General features: G+C 36.2%; 1 protein-coding gene across 2 annotated transcripts in view; it reads right to left on the bottom strand.

Annotated features, from left to right (window-relative positions):
• The window catches only part of GUCY1B1 (guanylate cyclase 1 soluble subunit beta 1), a 47987-nt gene that overhangs the window by 15616 nt on the left and 8973 nt on the right, over positions 1 to 23398 (bottom strand). For both annotated transcript variants that reach the window (XM_045997908.1, XM_045997909.1), the window contains exons 3-5: positions 14293 to 14393; positions 12711 to 12829; positions 1443 to 1640 (exon numbers count right to left, since the gene is read on the bottom strand). In XM_045997908.1, the coding sequence (XP_045853864.1) occupies positions 1443 to 1640; positions 12711 to 12829; positions 14293 to 14393 (418 nt within the window). The remainder of the gene's footprint in view (positions 1 to 1442; positions 1641 to 12710; positions 12830 to 14292; positions 14394 to 23398) is intronic.

Here is a 23398-nt window from a genome sequence, read left to right as displayed (position 1 = left end):
CATAACTAAGTAAAAACTTGAATTTTATACAGAGTATGCTAATGGCTGTCCACCTTCCATAACAGATATGCTAAATACCATAGCAACTACAGTATCCAAGTATGTTTTATGTTTCTTTCCTGAAGTTTCTATGTGCTTGTCTCTTGCTCAACTTGCCTAAATAAAAAAAAAACAAAACCAAGAGTAGTTAGACACAGTGGGATTAAAGCCCCTGATGAAGGCTCACTTAGTACAGAAGCAATGTTAGCTTGGTGCCCGGATTAGAAATGAAAGGCATAATCTAATATTTTGACTAAATTCCAGTAAGACTCCTAATCATGGATAAATTTTGATTCTTTGCCCAAAGTTTTAATTTCACTTTTAAATGTCTCTGGATTTGACAGCATCACGTTACACAGAGTCCCACTCTCTAGTTATAGAAAAACTAAGGCTGCACCTGGGAATCACCAACAAGTGCCCCATGAAGCATCGACACCAACTTCTAAAGAAAGAAAAGCACAAAGCCTAACACGACATCACTAGATGAACTACATGGGACGCCTTTCCAATATCATCAATTTAAATGCTGCAATTTTTATTTGGCCTACTACACTACTTAAAGTTTGAGCTTCACATCTTGATTAGATTGTGATTCTATGTGCTAGAACATAACTCTGGCATCTTGGAGATATCCATAAAGAAAAAGAGAAGAAATAGGATATCCCCCTCCCGAATTTTCTCAGACTTGGGGCAACTGAAAGATGGCTCTCAAGGCTGAAGGTGCTGAGCGTACAAAAAGCAGCTGACAAGGAGAGACTGCATGGGTTACAAAGAGTCAAACGATGGTTCTCTTTATTACATGGAGCTAAGAGCATATATTATCCATAGCAACACAATTTCCAAAGTTGAAGACCTGGCTTCTTTCACCCTGTAATCTAATTTAAAAAAAAAAAAAAAAAAAAGGCAAATTTTTTAGATCACAAAATGAGAGATTCCAGTTCTATTTGGGGAACAGACCCCCCCAAAAAAAATCTACAAAGAAATATTAAACAGCAAAACAATATCTAATTTTATATTCTTTTAGAATCTGACTATCCACATTATGTTTTTTTTTGTTTTTGTTTTTTGGTGTTTTTTTTTTTATGCTAAAGACTACAGCTTAGCCAGTCACATAGCCTTCTGCTGCCCAGCTGGTACGTGCTCACAGGAGATGCAAACTGGTTTTATATTGCCTTAAGCAATGTATAATTGGGAAGAGCTATCTGTCACCACAAGGAAAAAATGTCCTATAGAATGACTTCTAAAACCAAATATAGAATATTGCTGGTGCGGCACTGTTAGGGCTCAAATATACCCTGATGAGGTCCATCAGCAGTGATAACTAAAGGTAAATTCATGGACTATCATGTTTAATATCCCATATGTCAGATGTGTTCAGAAGAGTCTCCCTCACTGACCATTACCTTCATGTCTATTTCGGTGCCATGTATCTGCTGAGCTACCGTTTTGATGATTCCGATGACAATATCCTGAAGACCTTCTCTCTCCGAGTAGTAGTGCAGAATGAGTCCTTTGCCCTTTTCTGCATCGGTGCACCTAAAGGAAGGGGCACGCATACCTGGGTAGATAGTAGCGAGGTGGTCATGCAGAGCATCAAGGTTCTGCAATACAGAGGAAATACAATGAATAAATGATGCCTCCGCAATGGCAGCTGACATTGAGAAAAGAAGATAAGGAAACAGGGCTTGAGTCTGAGGTTGGTTGGCAGAATGACTATTTGAACATTCACATAACACAACCTTCCCCTGTGCACCGAAACAACTGTAAAGTAAGAGCCATAGAGATCTTAAAGCTAAAGTGATATGATTAAGACAAACATCTATGGCTATTAACAGTTAATACACTTGAAAGAAGGACAAATAAGTGGTATGTAAAAAGAATGCCCGAAGCAAGAAAAACATAATTATGGGCTAAAACAAAGATATGCAAATTTATAGGAGCTTGGGAAAGTTGTATATGCATGTTATGATAAACAATATCATAGTTATATTGTGATCACAATATTTTAATAAGTGATCACATATTACCCTCTGTTTACACCACAATCCTAAAAAGTATTAATGCAAAAACCTGTATCAGTGATAAGCATATGAAATAAGCATATTATTTTGTGAAGTAATATTTTAAAATTAAAAGCATTTATAAATTAAAATAACAGGATTGTTTCATATTCATTAGTAGCCTCCAATCAAGATAGAGTGTCACAGCTGACCTGTGAAATAATTATCTTTTGGAACGGAATCTTGGAAAACAATACATTTACCAATAAATATTTTCTGTACTTACAGCTTTGCCATTAGCATAGAACCTAACAAATTCCCCAGCATCCTATATTACTCACTAATACACAAAAGTTATTTATATAAAGATCACCAGGAGAAATGGTGCAAACTGTGTTTCGTTTGGTCCAACATGGTTTTTCAAATAAACAGTTCACAATGTGTTAGCGTGTGTGTGTTACATATATGTAGTAGGATATGCACAGCACAGCAGGTTATAAGAATTAAGAGTGAGGTAGAATTAAGCAGACTTTGATTTAAAACATGACATTGTCTTCAGCCCAATAACAGCAGGGAATTGAACTGTCAACACCTGAATGAACAAGGAAACAATTATGCCCTAGAGACTACCTAAAGGAACATGGTCCTGCTGGCACCTTCATTATAGTCTAGTGAGACCTGAATGGACTTTGACTTAAAAAAATGCAATATGCCTGACAATTCACAGATCTGTACCCCTCAGGCAAATAATACATTATATGTTAATAAAAATAATTAATACATTTAAAAAATAGAATACATTTGTTTTGGGCACTTACATTAGTGGTAATTTGGTATGGCAGCAATAAAAACTAATACAACAAGCAAACAGTAATCTATCAATAACTGGTCATTATCACTAAAAACAAATGGATAAATTAGTTTCAGAATCCCATGAGCATAAAAGAATGCACCAAAAAAAGAAGGTGCTGGAGATAGGCCAAAATTGAACTATGGTTCAGGTTCCAAATGTCTCAAAGAAGCCAGTTTAGGGAAACAGAAGAATCCAGTAAGATACTAGGATGTGAGTACAAGATGGCTCCATGGGTGCTCGAATCCGAGAAATACTCCACCAGAGCACCGATGGCACTGTGGTTTATAGTTTTCTGTCCCTTCCGTTCAAAGATTCATTCTATAGCTATTCCATATGCATTATATATTATGAACTGTATGAGGGACAAGCTGGAGTCAGGGTAGAGGGTCAGATAAAAACCTGCATGACATGGACCTTGATGTTAAGCCCCTCATGGTTCATATCACAAACCAAAGTGCAGAGTGGCTTTTGAGGCATAAATATTGGAGTCAATAGCTCAGACTGAAAGAATGGGGTCCAAAGACTTCAACGTGAAGAGAAGCCCTGAGCTAGGTCATGAAAGGCTGACGTTCTGATTCAGAGAAATGTTTCAACAGTCTGATTTCTTTTTCAATTGCCTTCATGCCTAGCAATTTTTGCTTTCTTCCTGAAAATTACACCTGTTATAATTAAATCAGGTCTGCTCTTAAAAATTTCAGTTCATCCTGATTGCCTCTAGAGGTTGCTATTACCATATAAAATAATCCAATATGGCGGACACTAAGTATTGGCCAGTTCCTAGAAACTGCAAACCACTGAAGGCCTAAAACTATTTTACTTGGTTGAGTCATAGGAAGTTAGTTCTTCCTGTAAGTTTTCCTCATGAAAATTCTTCCCTGGAAAGGGAAGAAGTGAAGACTGTTCCTTTATAACTCTTCCAGATCCCTACCAGTATTGCAGGAAAATGTGAGAGAAAATCTGGTGAGAAGAAACATCACCAACAAAGTGTGATACTTATTTCCATTTCTCACAAAGTAAAAACTGAGCTTATTGCTGCATTTAGGAAACATCCTAATGTAGTCAGGCCCCAGTACTATTCTGTGGTTGATTTCAAAGAAAAAAGGAGTCTAATGAGAACTTGACATATGTATCGTAATTTCTTTACATTTTTCCTCTGCAAAATGTTCAAATATATCATAAATCAATATGCCAACCTCACTTCCATACTCACATATTTTCCTCTCATGTCATATTGTATCATTAGCACATTTCTATATGCAACTACACAGATGGCATGAGACAGTAACAACTGGCACCATTTACATTAGCAGCACCGCTGATGCCCATGAAGGCCAGAGATTGGCAAGGATTGCCCAAGACCACTTTCCACGAGTCACACAAGTCACACAAAGGTAAATACTGTCCCTTAAATGTGCACCCATTTTAACTTAAATAAAAATACTGATAATACTAAGGCATTAAAATTGATAATTAAATATTGCTTATATTTATCACTTTAAAGCAGTGGAATACCAAACAGAAGGCACATCTTTTAAGTTTTTGCGGTAACCAACTCTCCAGAGCTTTATGTAAGCCTCTTTATTGAATTTGCTATTAATTAAATGGACAAGTAAAGTACTTTCCTGGAGCCTAAAAGATTTAACACCACTTAATCTAAGATTGATTTTCTTTAGATAGTATCTAACATACAAAATTCTCTCAGGATTTCTTTAGTTACAGCTTTCCTTACTTGGTTTTATTCTTTCAAAATTCAAGTGATGACTACAGTTTGTCTACTATTAAAAATGGACTTCATGATTAAAAATTAAGTTGATTTCATTTGAGTACATTTCTGTTGCTAAAAATTAGCCTTCTTCATAGTTAGGTTGCACGTGTTTGCAGCAACCAGAAAGACCACAAAAAAAGATTCTCAAAAAAGCCAAGGGACAACTCTGTCTACCTTTTATAATATGATCTCTATACAGTTAATTCTTCATCTACATAACGGTAACTATGTATTCTGAGAAGAAGAATTGCATTTTAAAACTGGTATTCTGTCTCATTTCTAAATATACCATGGGAATAGGTATACGAAAAAGACCTGAATGACCAGTTACAAAGAAGTATACGTACATAAACGAGACATAAAAAATGTAAACACATGTATTTCAGCACACTAGATTCCCAGCAAACAATAAAGCAAAGCTTAAGTCTGCTCTGACTTCATTCTTCTGAGTTTTTTAAAGTCAGAGAACAAGAAAGGGATAAAGATCAGGTCCATTTATCTATTTTCTCTCAAGATGCCAAAAAGGGTAGTCAGATTTTCATGCCGCCTATTATGTTCTGGTATCATTTTACTGCATTTTCCACAAGCAAAACGAATATACTTTTTCCCTCGGGAATTCTGCTAATCCATAAGTCCAATTTATCTTGTCACCTAGCATTTATTAGTTACAGAAGAAAAATGAGTGCTGGCATCCTGGGAAACTGTGCTGGGGTTCTGGATTTAGCACAATCCACAGATTTAGGAAACAGACGAGAATTTATTATTCCTTTGAGAAATACTTTGAAGTTCCATATTTTCAAAGATCTTGGAATGGTTCAAAATAAATGCAAGTTGTCTCCATAATATGCACAGTAAAAATAAGTTCATACATAATTACAAAGGCAGAGTTTCCAGGAATTAAATACCTCATTTCCCTGCTTCCTCGGCATCTAATGAAAAAATCTCTAAATGATCCACATGTTAAGTGGGTGGAGTAAGTCCTCATCTTGAACGTTTTAAGAGAGATTTTTCAGTTGCCAAGTAGCCTTATCCTAATGAACAAGGAGAAGGGAGTTGCCTATGTTACTGGAGAACATAATCGAGGTTTCAAATGGAAAGAAATCCTTAAAAACCAGTCATTTCCAACCTCTCTTTTTGGTGTTTTTTTTTTTTTTTAAGATTTTATTTATTTATTTGACAGAGATCACAAGTAGGCAGAGAGACAGGCAGAGAGAGTGAGGGGGAAGCAGGCCCCCTGCTAAGCAGAGAGCCAGATGTGGGGCTCAATCCTAGGACCCTGGGATCATGACCTGAGCAGAAGGCAGAGGCCTTAACCCACTGAGCCACACAGGCACCCCTCCAACCGCTCTTTTTTAAGGAGGAAAGATGAATGAAGCATTTCTTATCTTTTTACTTCTTATACTTGTGGAAAAACTCGACCAACACCAACGTTTGTGTATAAGCAGCATGGAATTTGAAACATATTTTGTCAAGTTTTATAAGTAATAAGTCATTTCAGAATTTGAACATCAAAAATGAAACAAACAGGACCTAAATAACGATGGAAAACCCAACCCATGTAACGGGAAGCACCAACATTGGGGTGTGAATAGCATGAGATCAGAACAAGTAAGAAGTTAGAAGTAAGTAGTGAAGATCAGAACAAGAAAGAAGAAGCTTTCAAGACACTCCTCCTGCCTTTTCCTCTTGGACTACTTCATGGGAAATAGCCTTCCAACTGAAAAGATACAGAGAATCTTTTTAAGAAGAAATAATGTAAGGCTCTATTTAAAAAGAAACTGTATCAGAATTACTAAAATTATTTCACTGGTAATACTGTTAAAACTACATATAATTATCATTACCATCCTCTCAAGAAAAATATGTTAATTAAAAAAAAAGGCAAGTAGTCATAGAATTACCTGTGTAAAATATTTTACTTATTATATTGCTTTTAAATTCATGTTTTAAAAAATATCCCATTGACATACTGCAATCAGCAATATTTTGTAAAACTGTGAAAATATATGTCAGTTATTCCAAGAAAAAAAGTCTTACAATTCTAAAATACTCATCTACCCTCATAAGTCCATACTTGTCCATTTTAAAACTGCAGGTTATAGAAAGTGGCATTTTGGATGTTGAGAGAAACGGGTCCTTTTGAAATTCAAAAGCTAAAAATAAAATGAATAGTGCATTTTTGCCCAAGAAATATTATAAATAATTTAGGGAAGTATTAGAATTTTACAGCTGTTCAGGAAAATCCTCATATTTCCCAAAATAACACTTCACACAAACATTTAAGAATTTTAGATCCATCATCAATCCCAGACTGCTCCTGATGGGCTGGCCAAATCACCGCTGTGTATTAAAAGCCAAAACCTTGAATCAACCTGAATTTGAAGGAAATTTCACTGCAGACTGCACAGAGGTGCTGGTAGAGGAACATCATGAATGAATGAGTGACTGCCACCACACCAAAATTAGTGCAAGGAACCAGCGTTTCCAACAAATGGTAACAGAATATTTGCTTGCTATTCAACTGAGATTCCGATGCATATATAAGCAGACTCATAATTTAAATCCTTACTAATCTCTAAGATTGCTCAGTGCTCATCTAGTTTTCATTAGGCAACCTGGCAGCTTTCCATGCTCATTTGAATTTCATTTTACCTCTGTAAAAGTATTGGGATGTAAAGAATATACAATGTAATAGTAATATAACACCAGTGAGAATGAATGGGTGGTCCTGCTGTGGATTGACTTGGGTTTCATTCCCTGAGGCTGTATATCATTCTAATCTGATCAAACATGGCGGCTCAAAACTCTTGACTCATCCGTACATGTGTGTATATGTGTACAAGTTCATAAAAAATGAAGAATAGAACAATACTCAGGCTGCTGTTCCAATTATGCACTACTGTGTGTCAAAGCACCCCAAATTTATTGGCTTAAAACAGTAAGATATTGGGGCACCTGGGTGGCTCAGTGGGTTAAAGCCTCTGCCTTCAGCTCAGGTCATGATTCCAGGGTCCTGGGATCGAACCCTGCATCGGGCTCTCTGCTCAGCAGGGAGCCTGCTTCTCTCCCTCTCTCTCTGCCTGCCTCTCTTGCTCTTCCTGACTCATGGCCTACTTGTGATCTCTGTCTGTCAAATAAATAAATAAAATCTTAAAAAAAAAAGTAAGATATTATTATCCCTAGTGATTCTGTGAATTTTCTGGACTCGAAATTTTTGGGTTGCTGTACATGAAGCTGGGGATGGTGTCATCATAATGTTCTTCCAGGCTGTTTCCCCAGGACAAGTCACCCAAAGGGCTGGTGGTATTGTCAGCCTTTTGCTGGGAGTTCAGCAAGCACCGCTGTCTGAGAGCCCACATGTGACCTCTGCATGTGGCTTGAGCTTCTCACTTCGAGACCCTGGGTTCCTGGAGTGAGCATCCCAAGAGTAACTATTCCAAGATACTCAGGTGGAAACTTTAAGACTTCTTATGAACAAACCTAGGTAGTATCATAATGTTACTTCTGCTACGTTCTATTGGTCAAATAATCACTAAAGTCAACCAAGATTGAAGGGAAGGCAAATTCCGCTTTGTGATAGGAGGGGCAAAACCATATTTCAGGGGAGCATATGAAATGGGACATATTAATGCAGTGATTTTTGGAAAACTCAATCAGCAATAATGCAAATAGGACACTGGAAGTAAGATGAGTGTGGATTAAGGTGGAAATACTGTCAAATCGGACATTCTTTTCTTTTTTTTTCTTATTTTTTTAAAAGATTTTATTTATTTATTTGACAGAGAGAGAAAGCACAAGTAGACAGAGGCAGGAGAGGGGGAAGTAGGCTCCCCACTGAGCAGACAGACTGCTGCGGGGCTGGATCCCAGGACCCTGAGAGCATGACTTGAGCCAAAGGCAGAGGTTTAACCCACTGAGCCACACAGGTGCCCCTTTCTTTTTTTAAATGAAGGTTTCAAACCCTACATAGTTTTTGCACTATTTTAATCAATACGCTAGAATCTTCAAATAGAAATCTACTACAATAGCCGCGTGAGGGGGCACCTGGGTGGCTCAGTGGGTTAAGCCTCTGCCTTCAGCTCAGATCATGATCCCAGGGTCCTGGGATCAAGCCCCGCATCGGGCTCTCTGCTCAGTGGGGAGCCTGTGTCTCCCTCTCTCTCTGCCTGACTCTCTGTCTATTCGTGATCTCTGTCAAATAAATTAAAAAATCTAAAAAAGAAAAAAAAATAGCAGCATGAAACTGCACATTTTTTTCCTATTTACAATTAAGAATATGGCAGAATAGAAGAAAAATTCTTGCTGAAACATGGTCTTATCTGTAAGACAATATATCCAAGTAAAATGTATAAAATTTAAAAATTAGAATGTCCTCCTGTTTTTCTTTATCTCTTTGATAAATCATATTTCCATTTGCTAAATCAACTAATGGATAATAACAAATTTGAAGGTTTATCTACTTTTTTTTTAAGAGAGCAAGAGAGAAGGGAGTGGGAAGGGACAGAGGGAGAGGGAAAGCGAGAATCTTAAGCAGTCCCTACACCCAGGGCAGAGCTGACATAGGGCTTGATCTCAGGACAGTGAGATCATGACCTGAGCCAAAATCAAGAGTTAGATGCTTAACCTACTGAGCCACCCGCATGCCCTAAGATCCATTCTTAATAACGTATTCAACTGAGAAGCTGAGGAAAGACAACTTCTAAGGAATTCCTCCTTGGAATCATGATGAGTGGTCACAGCTGTCCAGCGTAAAGCATAGTCAAATGGTTTTCCATGTTGTAATTCCAGTAACTATTTTATTGTTGCCCGGGAACTCCAAGTGGAGATATTAGAATGATGATTTTAAAAGTTTCTAGATACAAATAATGTAACTTATAAATTAATTAATAAACAGCAATTTGTCACATCCACACGAGGTGGAAATTGGTCTACTGTGTCTATTATTATACATTTCAAATGATAATTCATTTCTTAAAAAGCTGTATAGTCACATTAACAGAATATTAATAATAAAATAAAAATAAGTTGTCATCTCTAGTAAAAGAATTAATCTTGAGCTGTTGATGTATTTGCTTCCTCTTTTTATACAAACCACAAATCTTCATTCTCAACTTTCAAAAATGATATTTCTTCATTCCCAGATACAGATCGTATCTGTGAAGATACCATCATTAGGAGATTATACATGGTCTCTGGCTCCATGAAGTTTACATTCCAGCCCAAGAAACAGGAAATGATAATAGAGTGTGAGAAATACGAGGGCTGGGGAAATATGTGTGCTGTGAAAATACGGGAAGTGCCAGTTACCCTGACTCAGAAAGGGCAGCTATTGGAGAGGAGTGGTGTCCTCCTGGAAGAAGTAATTTGACCAATGGGATAAACCGGATTTACTTAGGTGGAAGTATCAGTAACAGTGTTCCAGACAAAGAGAAGAACAAAATAAAAACAAAAATTCTAAAAGAAGTTCTGTTTGGCTGCAGGAGAGGAAGAGGAAGGATGGATAGGGGATGTAAGTAGTTTCAATCATTTTAATTACTTTCTACCTTTTCTAGTGAATAATTGGGAATCATTGAAGGATTTAAGCAAGAAAATGATATAATGAAATAGATTCGCATTTCAGGAAAAACAGTAGAGTTATAGAATGGAGAAAAGATTAGAAGAGGCTTGAAGAGAGGCTGGGAAACCATCCAATCTCTAAAGAATAATAGCTCACGCAAAAGTGTAGAGGAAATGAAAAAAAGTGATAGAATTCTCAAAATATAGCATTTAGGAAATAGATTTTAAGGCTTTGATGATTTATTAAAATCAGGGAGTGAAAAAGAAAGGTTTTTAAACTCTTTCAAATGAGACCCAGTTTATCTTACTCTTTAGTGAAGGATTAAAGTCTATGAAAAAGAATGTTTTATTAATTTATATAATGAAAAATGTAAATTTGTATATGGAAATGAGGATCGACAATGTATGAAAATCAGTTGCTTTATTCTGTCATCACTTATACAGAAAAAATATTCATTTAATTTCTATGTAACTAGCCTAATCATAAGATAAATACCTAAGTATTTTAATTCATTCCATTTGTCGGTAAGATATGCAATTTGAAAAACAGGGAAAAAAAGAGATAAAAAATATCCACTATTGGCGAAAACTTTACAGTATTCTAGCTCTCTAGTTTCTTCATCATTCACACTCACAGTGAAAGAAACCCAAAATCATATGTAATTTAAAGATATATTAACTAAAGTTGCACATTGACTTGGAGGAAAAGGACATAGGGCTACTTAAAGTAACACCATCCAGTGGAAAAATAAGGTGACAAAAGTCACCAGAGCAAAGCACTGATATTAGCCACATAAGTAATGTTCAAGTTTCTTGTGGCCATGGTTAAAAAAGAAAAAAAGAAACAGGTGAAATTAATGTTCATGATATATTTTTATAAAACTCAGCATATCCAAAATATTAACATCTTAACACGGAATTCATATAAAATATTTACCAGCAATTTTGTATCCTTTTTGTACTTTCTTTGAAGTCTGTTCTGTATTTTACCCACAGCCCATCATCTTTCAAATACTTAGTAGCCATATACTTAGTGGCTAGTGGCTATCCTATAGAACGGTGCAGCTTTAGAACCTAGGGAAACCCACCAAGAGGCTGCTTACTCTCCTACGGCACCCTTACAAATTGAGCGGGATGATCACAATGAGTAGAGGTTAAAACAAATCTTTGTAAACTCCTTTGGAGAGATGTTCTGCTGTGGAGATGTGGCCACTGAGAACAAACGTCAAAGTTAGGACAGAGGAACTGCAAATTGCAACTTTGCCAATAAAGTGACAGCAGCCAATCAAAGTATTAAAAAACAGAATATGTATTCAAAAATCCAAAATCCCAATAAACTTTAAATATCAAACTTTGATCCATTTAAAATAACTCATTTAAATACAGCCTGTTAAAACTTAATTTAAAAATCTCCTGGCAGTGACTTCTCTTGGAATTGGCAGCTTTTTTTTTTCCTTTTGACACCAGTAGTTCTATAAATCCATGGCAGGGCATTGCAAACCAGTTTCCATCTTGATTTAATGCTGTCTTAAGTTTATAAGAAAAATGTCACTATGTAAACAACAGATATTTTGATTAAACACTACAGTTCTTATTTTGGCTGTTAAATCAATAATGCAGCTGGACTGAAAGTAGTTTACATTCCCTCAAAACTGGGCTTGGGTTCAGCTAGTATTGCGCTGACATCATTTTCCAGCAAGATCTGGCCGCTTTTAGCGGCTGGTTTAGAAATAATCCTTTACAAACAACCACATAATTTTCAACCTTAGCACATTTCAAGAAGAGGGGCTTATAAATGCCTGTGCTTAAAATAGGGCAGGCAATCCAAAAATAGTCTCTCATCTAATGGGTAATTTACTAGTACCAACTTTTAAGGTAACTTAAACAAGCACAGAAGACAAAGGCCGTTGGGTACATTATTTCTTGCACTTCACCTGAAACTGACTTTGAGAATGCTCTCCTATTCTCTTTGCTACAGTAGTTTAATTAATATGTAACTGGAAGCAATCCTTCTCAAACTTGTTTTGGTGGCCAAGCACCTGAAAGCCATGTTGCTTTCTCCTAAACTTTGAGTCCAACAGAGAACATCATGGACCCCGCCATAGTATTTAATTACACTATATAAACTAAGAATACCTTGAAAGAGAAAATAGGATCAGATTATATATCTAAAACATAAAACCACAACTACTAGCACATATAAGCCATGGAAAAGGGGGCAGTTAAACAGATCACAATAGGCCATGTTGAGATTTTCAGAGAACGTTAATTTACAACCTGAATATTCAAGGTCAGCAACCAAAAGTTCAACAAAAAAATATGAAACAAAAATGCTAAAACGTATTCAAGACCACCCAATTACTTGATGGGATTCACTGTGATTCCATTTCAGCAGCAAGACACTGTCATCCAACTGGCAGAGCAAAAAGTATTCTAGAGTCTCTGTTTGAGAATCACTAACTCAGAGCTTTTAACTATGGGCTTTCAAATTGCTTACCTGTAGAAATTCTCTGACATTAGATCCCAGGACACGCAAGATTGTATCATAACCAGACTCTTGACAAAAGACAAAAAACATCTTCCCGAACATTTGGAGGATTTCCCCAGCATTGAGATCTGTTTATAGGTTTGGGAGAACAACGACAATAAAATATATTACAGCTAGAATATTGTTAATGGGAAGAATGAAAACAGGTGCAAAATTAAAAAATTAAACTATCCTCAATTTTTGTGCAAGTAGTCATTGATCACAAGAAAAACTTCTGGCCTGAACAATACAATGAAATCTACAAAGAGAAAATATTGACATGTCAAGAGCACAGATATGTACCTACAGGCAAAACAATCAGTTTCTTGGCTATCACAACAAATTCTGAACTTTTTAAAACTTATATTTAATGTATTGACTTATTTTTTCTGAAAAACACAGAAAAAAATCATCAAGAATGCCCATGACAGTATTTTGGCGAAAAATGGTTTTCTTCACATAAATATGCATATTTAGTAAGTTGGTTACATATAACATGTACCCCAATATCCTGTTTTGTTTCTTAATGTTCAATCATTAATATTTCCTAAAATCTTTATATTTTTTCGGTAACATCAATTTTAATTGCCATCTCATTAACACAGCAATTTATTTAACAATCCACTTGTATCAAAAATATAGACTTTTCTAGTTTTTGATAATGTAAGTTATCCCAAAATGAAAACATACATCAACTCAATGAAAATAGATCTAACAATTCTTTGAGGAAAAATTCCTTAAGGGTTTGTACATTTTTTAAGAGACTTGACTAATGATACAAAATTATTCTCTACAATGTTGTCTTAATTTACCATCAGATTAACAATGTGTGTGACTTCCTCTTTGACTCTACTTTTGAATCTACTAGATGCTTAATTTTAAAAATTACCAAATCTGTGAATAAAATTTCATATTTGTTTCAGTTTTGATTACTAATGAGGCAGGATATTTTTATTATTAACAATTTTCCATTCTTTCTTTGTAATTCTTGTGTCCTGTAATAGATATTTGCTCTTCTAGTTATTAGTGGCAAAGCTAAAAACTTCTTTCTATTCTACCCAAATAGGAGCGTAATTGTAAATTAAGCACATGAGAATAACTCTGAGAACAACTTTTTTTTTTTTTTCCCCATAAAGCTGTTTTTAAACTTTGCCTACTTTGCAGGAACTTTCATGTAGACCTCAGTTTCTTGTTTCTTTTACCAACAGTTAATGGAATGCGAGATTACAAGAGAGATTCAGGGACAGTATTTGCTGCTTACTACACTTTTGTAATTACTGTGTATTGATACCGTAACTGAAGTTATTATTACATGAAGTGTCAAAAGTTTTTCTTCCACCCCAACACATGGTTTTCTATGAGGGGCTACAGAGAGCTTCTCCACTCTTTAAAGAGCTTATAAAGGAAAACTAGGACTCAGGAAAGCCTGAGCCTTCCCTCCACCATTGTGCAGTGTACAACCAACCTAACAATATAATGGGATCTCGATTCATGTATTCCTTTGGGCTTCTATGTGTAACTAGCCAAAGAAGGAAAGGCACATTCAACTTACTGAGGACTTTGCTTGCAGCAGCAACCAAATCATAAGTTTTAGAATCATCATATATTATTCTGACAAGAAATTGTCCTTCTTCATCTAACTGTGCCTCTTTTCTGGAAAACAAAAACAAGAGACAGTTTAATTTATATAGTGAAATAAATAAACTTATTTATATATTTACATGTTTATAAATAATAAATTTAATTTATATGCTGAATAAAAGAATAGCTATTATAGATAAAACTACTGTATAAATTGTGTATAAACTGAATAAACAGTGGTTTTATGCCTAAAATGGGACGTTTCTGGCAAATTTGTTTAAATCAATGCCGTGTGCCTAAAGTCTAATGATTAAGACAAGATCATTTCATATTCCCAATTAAAATTCCCTAATTAAAATGATATATTTGAGCATAGTTTAGCAAGACTAACATTTATATAGTACTGTAATGTTCAATACAATGCCCAGTATTAACTATAACCAAGAAATAACTTTTAGTTAAACAAATAGTCAGCAAATATTTGTTGAGTTCCTATATGTGCCAGGCACAGTTCCAGACATTGGGGATCGAGCCTTTAGCAAAACAAACAAAAATACCTGACCTCTTGCAACATACACTTCCTAGGAGAGGAGACAGACCAGGCATAAAACTAATAAGTAACATACAATGGTAAGTAGTTTGAAGGAAAATAAAGACAGGTATTCAGGTAGGGAGCTTGAGTACAAAAGCCAAGAAGTCTCACTGGGATACTGGCAATTGAGAAGAGCCTGAAGAAAGCTCTAGAAGTGAGCCATGAGCCATGTGGGGAAAAGGGCTAGGCAGGCGCAGCCCGGAGCCCTGGAGGAGGAACAGGGTTGGGGCCAGAGTAGCTGTAAGGGAAGGGGTCAGCGTGGTAACAAGGGCCCTGGGAGGACATTAGAATGACTATGGAATTTACTTGAAAGTGATGGATGGTTTGGGCCTTTGTGGTGTTTTTGTTTTTGTTTTGTTGTTGTTGCTGTTTTTTAATATCTATACATTATTTTTTAATTTTTTTATTTATTTCTTTTCAGCGTAACAGTATCCATTGTTTGTGCACCACACCCAGTGCTCCATGCAATACATGCCCTCCCTAATACCCACCACCTGGTTTGGGCCTTTGTGACATGAGAGTGAGAGGAACGGACCTAGGTTAAAGTCATCAATCCTGCTGTTGCACTGAGACTGCCCTAGAAGGGGTTAGGACAGAGCAAGGAGACCAGTGAGGAGGCTATCGCCAACGCTCAGGTGAGACAGGCCGGTAACCTGATTCAGAGTGGAAGCAACCCAAGGAGGGAGAAGTAGTCCAAACTGAGTATGTTCTGAAGGCGAATTCAACAAGATTTGCCGATGGATTGGATACAGGCTGTGAGAAGAGAATTGGATACACAGATGACACTGAGGTTTTAGCCCAAGCAACTGGAAAGATATTGTCACCAAAGACTGAACTGGGAAAGGCTGTTAGAAGTGGACTGGAGCAGGGGTGGGTTAGATCAAGGCTTATGGTTTAGGGGCGCTTGGGTGACTCGATTGGGTAAGCGTCCAACTCATGATTTCAGCTCAGGTCTTGAACTCAGGGTCTAAGTTCAAACCCCGCATTGGGCTCCACACCCAGCATGGAGCCTAGTTTAAAAAAAAAAAAAGTTATAAACATATCAGGTTAGAGATGCCAAATAGACTGATAACTTCTCTTAACATATCCTTAGCTTATTAAACACAGTAGCTCAAAATATATACAGTATTCATGAAAGGAAATTATACTTAGCATTTTTAATAGCTGTCATGATCATAGAAGTATTTTTATTTTGATAAGATTTGGATTATTTTTCTCAAACAAATGTCCAAAGGAAAAATCTATTATTCAAAATATTGCCAGCCCTGGGGCACCTGGGTGGCTCAGTGGGTTAAAGCCTCTGCCTTCAGCTCAGGTCATGATCCCAGGGTCCTGGGATCGAGCCCCAGATCGGGCTCTCTGCTCCGCGGGAAGCCTGCTTTCTCCTCTCTCTCTGCCTGCTTGTGATCTCTGTCTGTCAAATAAATAAATAAAATCTTTAAAAAACAAAAAAACAAAAACAAAAATGAAAAAAAAAATATTGCCAGCCGTAGAAGAGAACTGACAAGTTGGCAGATAGCTTTTCCAATGTTAAATTCACAAAAACAGGTGCAGCTTGGAAATCAATCTGACTCTCAGGCCAATTCATCTAAATCCCTGTGGGCTGCCGGGAGAATGCAAGACAAATCAGCCACTATCATCAGGTGAACTTGCAACATAGTAGCAGCTTGAACAGCTACTGATGAAATGCTGCAGGCCACAATCCCTTTCTTTCTCTCTCTCTGTAGCAGAAGCTGTGCTTCACAGCTACTGTCTGTAGCTAGAATACGGACATCTGCTCAAGGAGAAAATTCCAAATGATGGCATGTATTAGGTCCAGGGGGGATGGAGATATTCTTAAAAAGTACCCTGTGTTCTTGGGGCACCTGGGTGGCTCAGTGGGTTAAAGCCTCTGCCCTCTGCTCAGGTCATGATCCCAGGGTCTTGGGATCAAGCCCTGCATCAGGCTCTCTGCTCAGCAGGGAGCCTTCTTCCTCCTCTCTCTCTGCCTGCCTCTCTGCCTACTTGTGATCTCTGTCTGTCAAATAAATAAATAAAATCTTTAAAAAAAAAAAGTATCCTTGGTTCTTAAGAGCATACACCATTTAGTTGCTTACAGTTGTGCATATCATTGCATGTAAAAAGCTTTTTTAAAAGCCTGATTTTGGTAGGCACAGAGATCTGAATTTCAGAGGCCAGAATTTACCAGCTGAATGAACTTGGACAACTCATACAAAGCACATGAGCTTTAAACCCCCACTTTTTAAAAACAAGAGCCATAATATAACCTTTAAATATAAATTAATAATAATTTAATTTATATTTATAAATATAAATTGATATATTTGTTAATTTATCAATCATTAATATTCAATGATATAATCATTAAATGTATTTTATTATAATCATAAATTAAACTGATAATTATTTTATTTTAATAGTTTTTGAATTATATGTTTATATATTGATTATATACTTATATATTTATTAGTTATATATGTGTCAATTGCTATAAAATTATTATATTTATTATGTATTTTACCAATTATATATTTATTATATTTATTGATTATCTATTAATTAGTATTTGTATTTATAATTTGTAAGTTGTGGATTTATAATTATAGTTTAATTTATATTAAATATATAAACCTTTAAATGGAACTTTTTAAAAACAGCCATAATATAATCCAGCTTTCTCGCTGTAAGAGATACAGTGTGCAAAAGTATGTTCTAAGCTGTTGAGGAGTGAATGTGTGTGTGTGTGTGTGTGTGTTTAGTACTAAAGATCATAGTGCTTCCCATGTGCAGGTATTCAAAAAATTAAAGAGTTGTATATAAGATGTGGAAGTCTTCCATTTGCTGAACATACACAGCTATTAAATTGAAGAGAACACATCTTCCAAACCTCAAGTCTTTTTAACACCAGATGTCAGTGAAATGCCCCCAAATTATGAAGGTACAGTACAAACACTGACTTACCTTTTGATAAATGCTACTATGTATCTTGTACATTCCAATTTCTAATTGTATAAAAATATGAATACAAAATATAAAATACAGGCAGGGAAACCTTTTAAAGAATCCTCCACACTACCCTGATAACCACTGCTATTATATTTGAGTTGTTCATAATTGAATATACTTGTATGTATGACACACACCACAATTTTACTGCTTTAAAATCTCCTTTTTTGACTTCGTACTTGATGGATATCTCATTTTATTAAATACATTCTGTACTTTGCAAAAAATTGCATTGTATAGACATTGAAGTTTCAGTAGCTATTTAGATGGCTTTTATTTTTTTTGCAAGTATAAACAATATTGTGATGAGTAACTTTGTAGTTAATAATTGCATTTCTATATAAAAATGTAATTAATTCTTAGGGGATTGATGATTTGAGGGATATGGATAGCCTAACTCTTCTCATTTTGCCACTAACATTTTATTACAAAATAGCACTGGTCAACAGATCAGCATTTTGAAGCCACTAATTTAGGGCATTCTAATAAAATATAGATACATTTTAATTAAATATATAATAAAGTATATATAAATTAATTTATATTCTCACTCTGTGATATTCTCTCTCTTCCAATTGGGATAAATCAGATAACATAAATTTCTATAATAAACTCAACTGCTCAGAAACACTCACCAATCCATAACAATAGATAAATAAATGAGGTACAAATAGAATATGCCCTCCCTCTGCATAAAATAGAAGAATGGCTGTTTCCCTAGAAATCCCCTAACCATGAGTCAATGCATTCCTTCTTTCCTCTCTCTTGTTTTAGTAAAATAAGCTCCCTTATCTTTTAAGCTTTACTTCCTAAAATGATCAGCCCAACATGCTTCCTAGAGGAGGGCTGAAATATAAATTAAACAGCAGTACATGGAAAGAAATAAGCGTCTTCTTTGAAAAATGTCACACTAAATTCTAATAAATTATTTAAAATACTTAGGATTCCTTATTTACATTTATCTTAGAAATCTTTCAAAATTTTGGGTGGCTCTTTAATTACTCTCTCCCCATCACCCTGAAAAAAGGGTATTTGCCACAAATATTCAAGCACCTATTATGCCCCCAGGCACTTTACTAAGTACTTTTAATATATCAGTGAAGGAAGTAAAGATCCCTGCCTTCAAAGAGCTTACATTTTAACTGGTAGAAACAATGAGCAATAGATATCTACTCAAATTTTATAACCTACCATTAGGGGACGAATGCTATAAAACAAAGTAGATGAGGGTAAAGGGATAAGAGTAGGGATGTAGGAAGAAGAGGAAGGATGCAGTATTAAAGATAGGGATTATAAGAGGCTTCCTTGAGAAGTTAATTTCCCAGCAAGATTTTAAGAGGTAAATTGATCTCCATGACCTAATCTTTCTGGACCCATTTTCCTTTCTTCTGTAAATCATTCATCTTTTTCCATCTTCAGGGGAAAGGAAAATTTACAGTGCAAAGGAGTAGCATGCAAAAGACTTAATTTCAGGCAAAATGGTCAATGAAGCTAGTAGAAAGGCTTTCTCAACGTGTCTCAATTCTCAAGACTACTGTTCTTCTAGCTTCTGGACAAATTTATATTTGCTCAGGCTTTATGCTGTCAAATGGTTTAGCCTCTGGAAGGGGCAGAGATTATGGTCATAACCATCTCTCAGATACATCTTGAAAATATGTATTTTTCGAGGGAAGCTTCAACAGGCACCCTTCTGACATTACACTCTTCCTTCACTCCTCTTGGAGGTGTTTGTTTTGTTTTGTTTTGTTTTTCACTAGCTACTTAACACCACAGAGGGTGACTGGCAAAGAAAAGCTGGAAAGTAAGCTAATATTCAGATTACACAAACGATTTCTATAATTCAGGTAACATTAGCTCACCTCATTCTCCATAAGTTTCTAGCTTTTTTTCTTAAAAGTAAAAGTAAAGGATGTGTCAAATATATAGATAGAACATTTCTAACAATATTTAAGGTTTATCTTCTTGACAGTTTCCTTTGTGCTTAAATTATCCAAATTCAGCCAAGTACATTAACCAAATTTTCTAGATTTTCAGAATGTATCTTCTGAGAACTAACTTTGTTTAAACTGTTGCATACACAAAGCAAGTATGTAATTTCCTGTTATTTAAATTATACTTAGTTTACATGTGAAAAAAACCCACAGGTTGCTCTGAGAAACAATTTTAAATTTTCTCAAAAATGAAAGGTTTTGGAAATGCTTTTTTTCCCCCAGTAACTTTCAGATGACAGCAAATATCATATGAAACCAGAAGTAAACTGGATTAGAATGTATTCAATAGTGCTCATGTACCAAATGGCAACCAAGAGAACTATTATTCACACAAACTTATATCTGAGTTTGTGTTTTATATCCTGCTGCTTCCTACTATGTTAAGTATCTCTTGGATTACCCCCAAAGAATAAAGCTTTTCCTTCTTTCCAAATAGTATCGCTTGCAGTAGTTTGTGTTACCTTTACCTATATACTCAAGAACTGTATTTGGGCTAAGCATTACATCTTTCCACTTGGTGCATTATTCCATGAAAGAAGTCAGCAGAAGGGAAGACATACTGAGAGATTTATTTTTAAAGTGGCTTAAATGAGGTTGGGTGAAGTGGGAAAAAGAAAAAAGGCACTTTCTTGGGTTAACACGCAAACCTAGATGGAGAGAAACCCATCTGGTTTCATCTGCACCATAAGTAATAGTGTTTTCTCACACAGCACGCAAAAGCGGCAGCTAAGCTATTTCCATACGCGGTTGTGCTAAGACTGGGCCAGTTCACCTCTCAATATTTCCGTTTATTCATCTGTGAAATAGAGGAACAACAGTACTTACCTGGAGTCCTGTTGGTTGGCAGGTTTAGTCTACCTAACGGGCTTAGAATAGTGTTTCCCACTCACTAAATGCCCAATACAGCCAACCGACAATAGTCTAGTTGTTGAAGAAGAGGAAGGAGGAGGGACACGAGAAGAAAGAGCAAATGGCAAGTGGAGGAAGAGAAGGAAAGAAATGGCAATCAAATATTGGGAATTTGTATTCAACATCAGAAGAGTCAAACTAAAGGTGCACTTAATTTGTTCATTTGGTGATAAATTCTCTTAATTCAAGTAGCCAAGAACAAACAAATCCTGTCTCCCCTAAGGATTTTTTTTTTAAGATTTTATTTATTTATTTAAGAGAGAGAGAGAGAGAGAATGAGAGGGAAGAAGGTCAGAGGGAGAAGCAGACTCCCCCATGGAGCTGGGAGCCCAACGCCGGACTCAATGCTGGGACTCTGGGATCATGACCTGAGCCGAAGGCAGCCGTTTAACCAACTGAACCACCCAGGTGCCCTTCCCTAAGGACCTTTAAAAAATAAAGACCAAGCTCTCACCTGAAGATGGAATAAGAAACCATCGTATTCCATGTATTTGTGGCCACAATAAGTGTTTAAAAATTAAGTAGGAGTGCATGAACAATTTCCTTGTATCTATTTCCTACTTACTTTTAATGATGGCTATTTGATGGGATTTAAATTCATCATTTATTTACACTAATTACCACTCCCCAAAAGAGCAGTAGGTATTTTTACGGTGATGTTTTGTGGTTTTGGCTTTTGAATTTTGCTTTCTTAATCACTGATGCCAAACCCCAGTGCTGGAATAGAACATGTGCTCAATTAATGTATGAATGTTTTAAAAGATGTGAATGCATTAATTAAACCCATTTCCTTCACATGTTTCTAAACTGCCTACTAAAAATCTAACAATCAAACATTACTGGCAAAAGTGAGCAGTTTGTTTTCAAACTACTATTTAATTTTTATTTTTTATTTATTTTAAAGATCTTATTTATTTATTTGACACGGAGAGTGATCACAAACAGATGGAGAGGCAGGCAGACGGAGAAGGAGAAGCAAGCTCCCAGCAGAACAGGGAGCCTGATGTGGGGCCCAGTCCCAGGACGTTGGGATCATGACTTGAACCGAAGGCCAACGCTTAACAGACTGAACCACCCAGGCATCCACCATTTAATTTTTAAAGACTAGGTACACAATTCATCATAAATATCTATTTAGCGTTTCTCATAACTCCATACTTGAGATAATGCTTAACTGTGAAATGTGAATATACAAAAAACGGAATTCATATTCTGACACTGAATTCCTGCTGTTATATACTTTTCAGAAAAGTTCAGTATACTAGAAGGTTCTGACTTTTCAGTAAAGAGGTTTCCCATAGAATTATGAAAGCAGGTGTTCTGTGTTAGTAGACCCTGAATACAGGCATCTTAAAAATAAAGTCCCAAAACAGGGTCTGATCTCAGAAGGAAAATGTCAGCACACATCAAACAATCAACCTGACCAATTATCTTTAAAAACCATTATCACAAAACAAGTTTAATTCAAAGGCAAAACGTAGATGTCATCTTGACAATAAGCCCCAAGATAGTCTATTTCAGTGTACTGGAAGGACATCATAAATGCTGAGTTGTGTCTAACCAGTACTAAAATTAAAAGCCCCCACTTATAAAACAGAGATAACTATATATAATACCTGAAAAGTTAAATATTCACATTTTTTTTCTGAGCGCTGGTGAAGTATTAATGACCCCTCAATTTTCAGTAATGGGTTCGCGCTAAGTCTGAATCGGCAGAGGAGAAAGTGGATTGAGGCAGTTGCAGAGGGGAGAAGCCAGGGGGAGAGACCAGCCCTTTAAGTGCAGCGATGCAGGCTTCCTGCTTGGAGCCTCTTTCAGTTAATAAAGGTCCCTCCTTAAGCCAATGTGTCCACTCATCCAAGTACTGTAAACGGTAACAATAAATCCTGTCAACAGTGACACAGACTGAAGCAAAGTGGCATCACTCTAGATACATAATTGCATTTTTTTCTTGATACAGGTGGCCAGCCACAAGGGTCTCATCAGTAACTGCCTGAGTTCTGAAGACACATCCATAAACATCTCCTGTGAACCATTTTCAGTAGCTTCTTCAGACAAATGAATGCACTTAGATCTGTGTGTGTGCACTTCATCGTGAACTCACCTTGTGCGCCCGCTGAGTCACAGCTCTTCTAAAAATAAATAGGTTGCTCAAAATTTCTGAGGCTCTGGTTTTCTTTAGCAGATGTGCTAGTTGGTGGTAGATAAAAACCACCTCTAAAAATGTCACAGCCAAAATCACCTGTCTGTGTGCTTGAAAAGCCCAGGGAAACAAAAACAAAAATGAGTAGTGCTAATACACATGCAATTGCCCAGGCCCATGGTAAACTGGCTGGGAAGGGTCAGAGGTCCTTCTCTATAGAGGAAAGCACATAATAAGATCATTGCAAGCCTACCTCGGTTCAGGTTCCTGCTGTGATCATTAGATTAACAGCTGAGTGATTTGAAACAAGGTTTTAAAGTTGTGAAGCTTCAGTTCCCTTACTTACAAAATGAGGACAATGAAACAACTCTATTTTCTCTGGTGTTTGTGAGGATTAGGTGAGACAATGAGTATAAAGCACTTTTCAATCCTGCGA

The sequence above is a fragment of the Meles meles genome, chromosome 2 (assembly GCF_922984935.1).
Source record: "Meles meles chromosome 2, mMelMel3.1 paternal haplotype, whole genome shotgun sequence".
NCBI classification, from domain to species: Eukaryota; Metazoa; Chordata; class Mammalia; order Carnivora; family Mustelidae; genus Meles; species Meles meles.
This window is presented reverse-complemented; position numbering and strand designations above follow the sequence as displayed.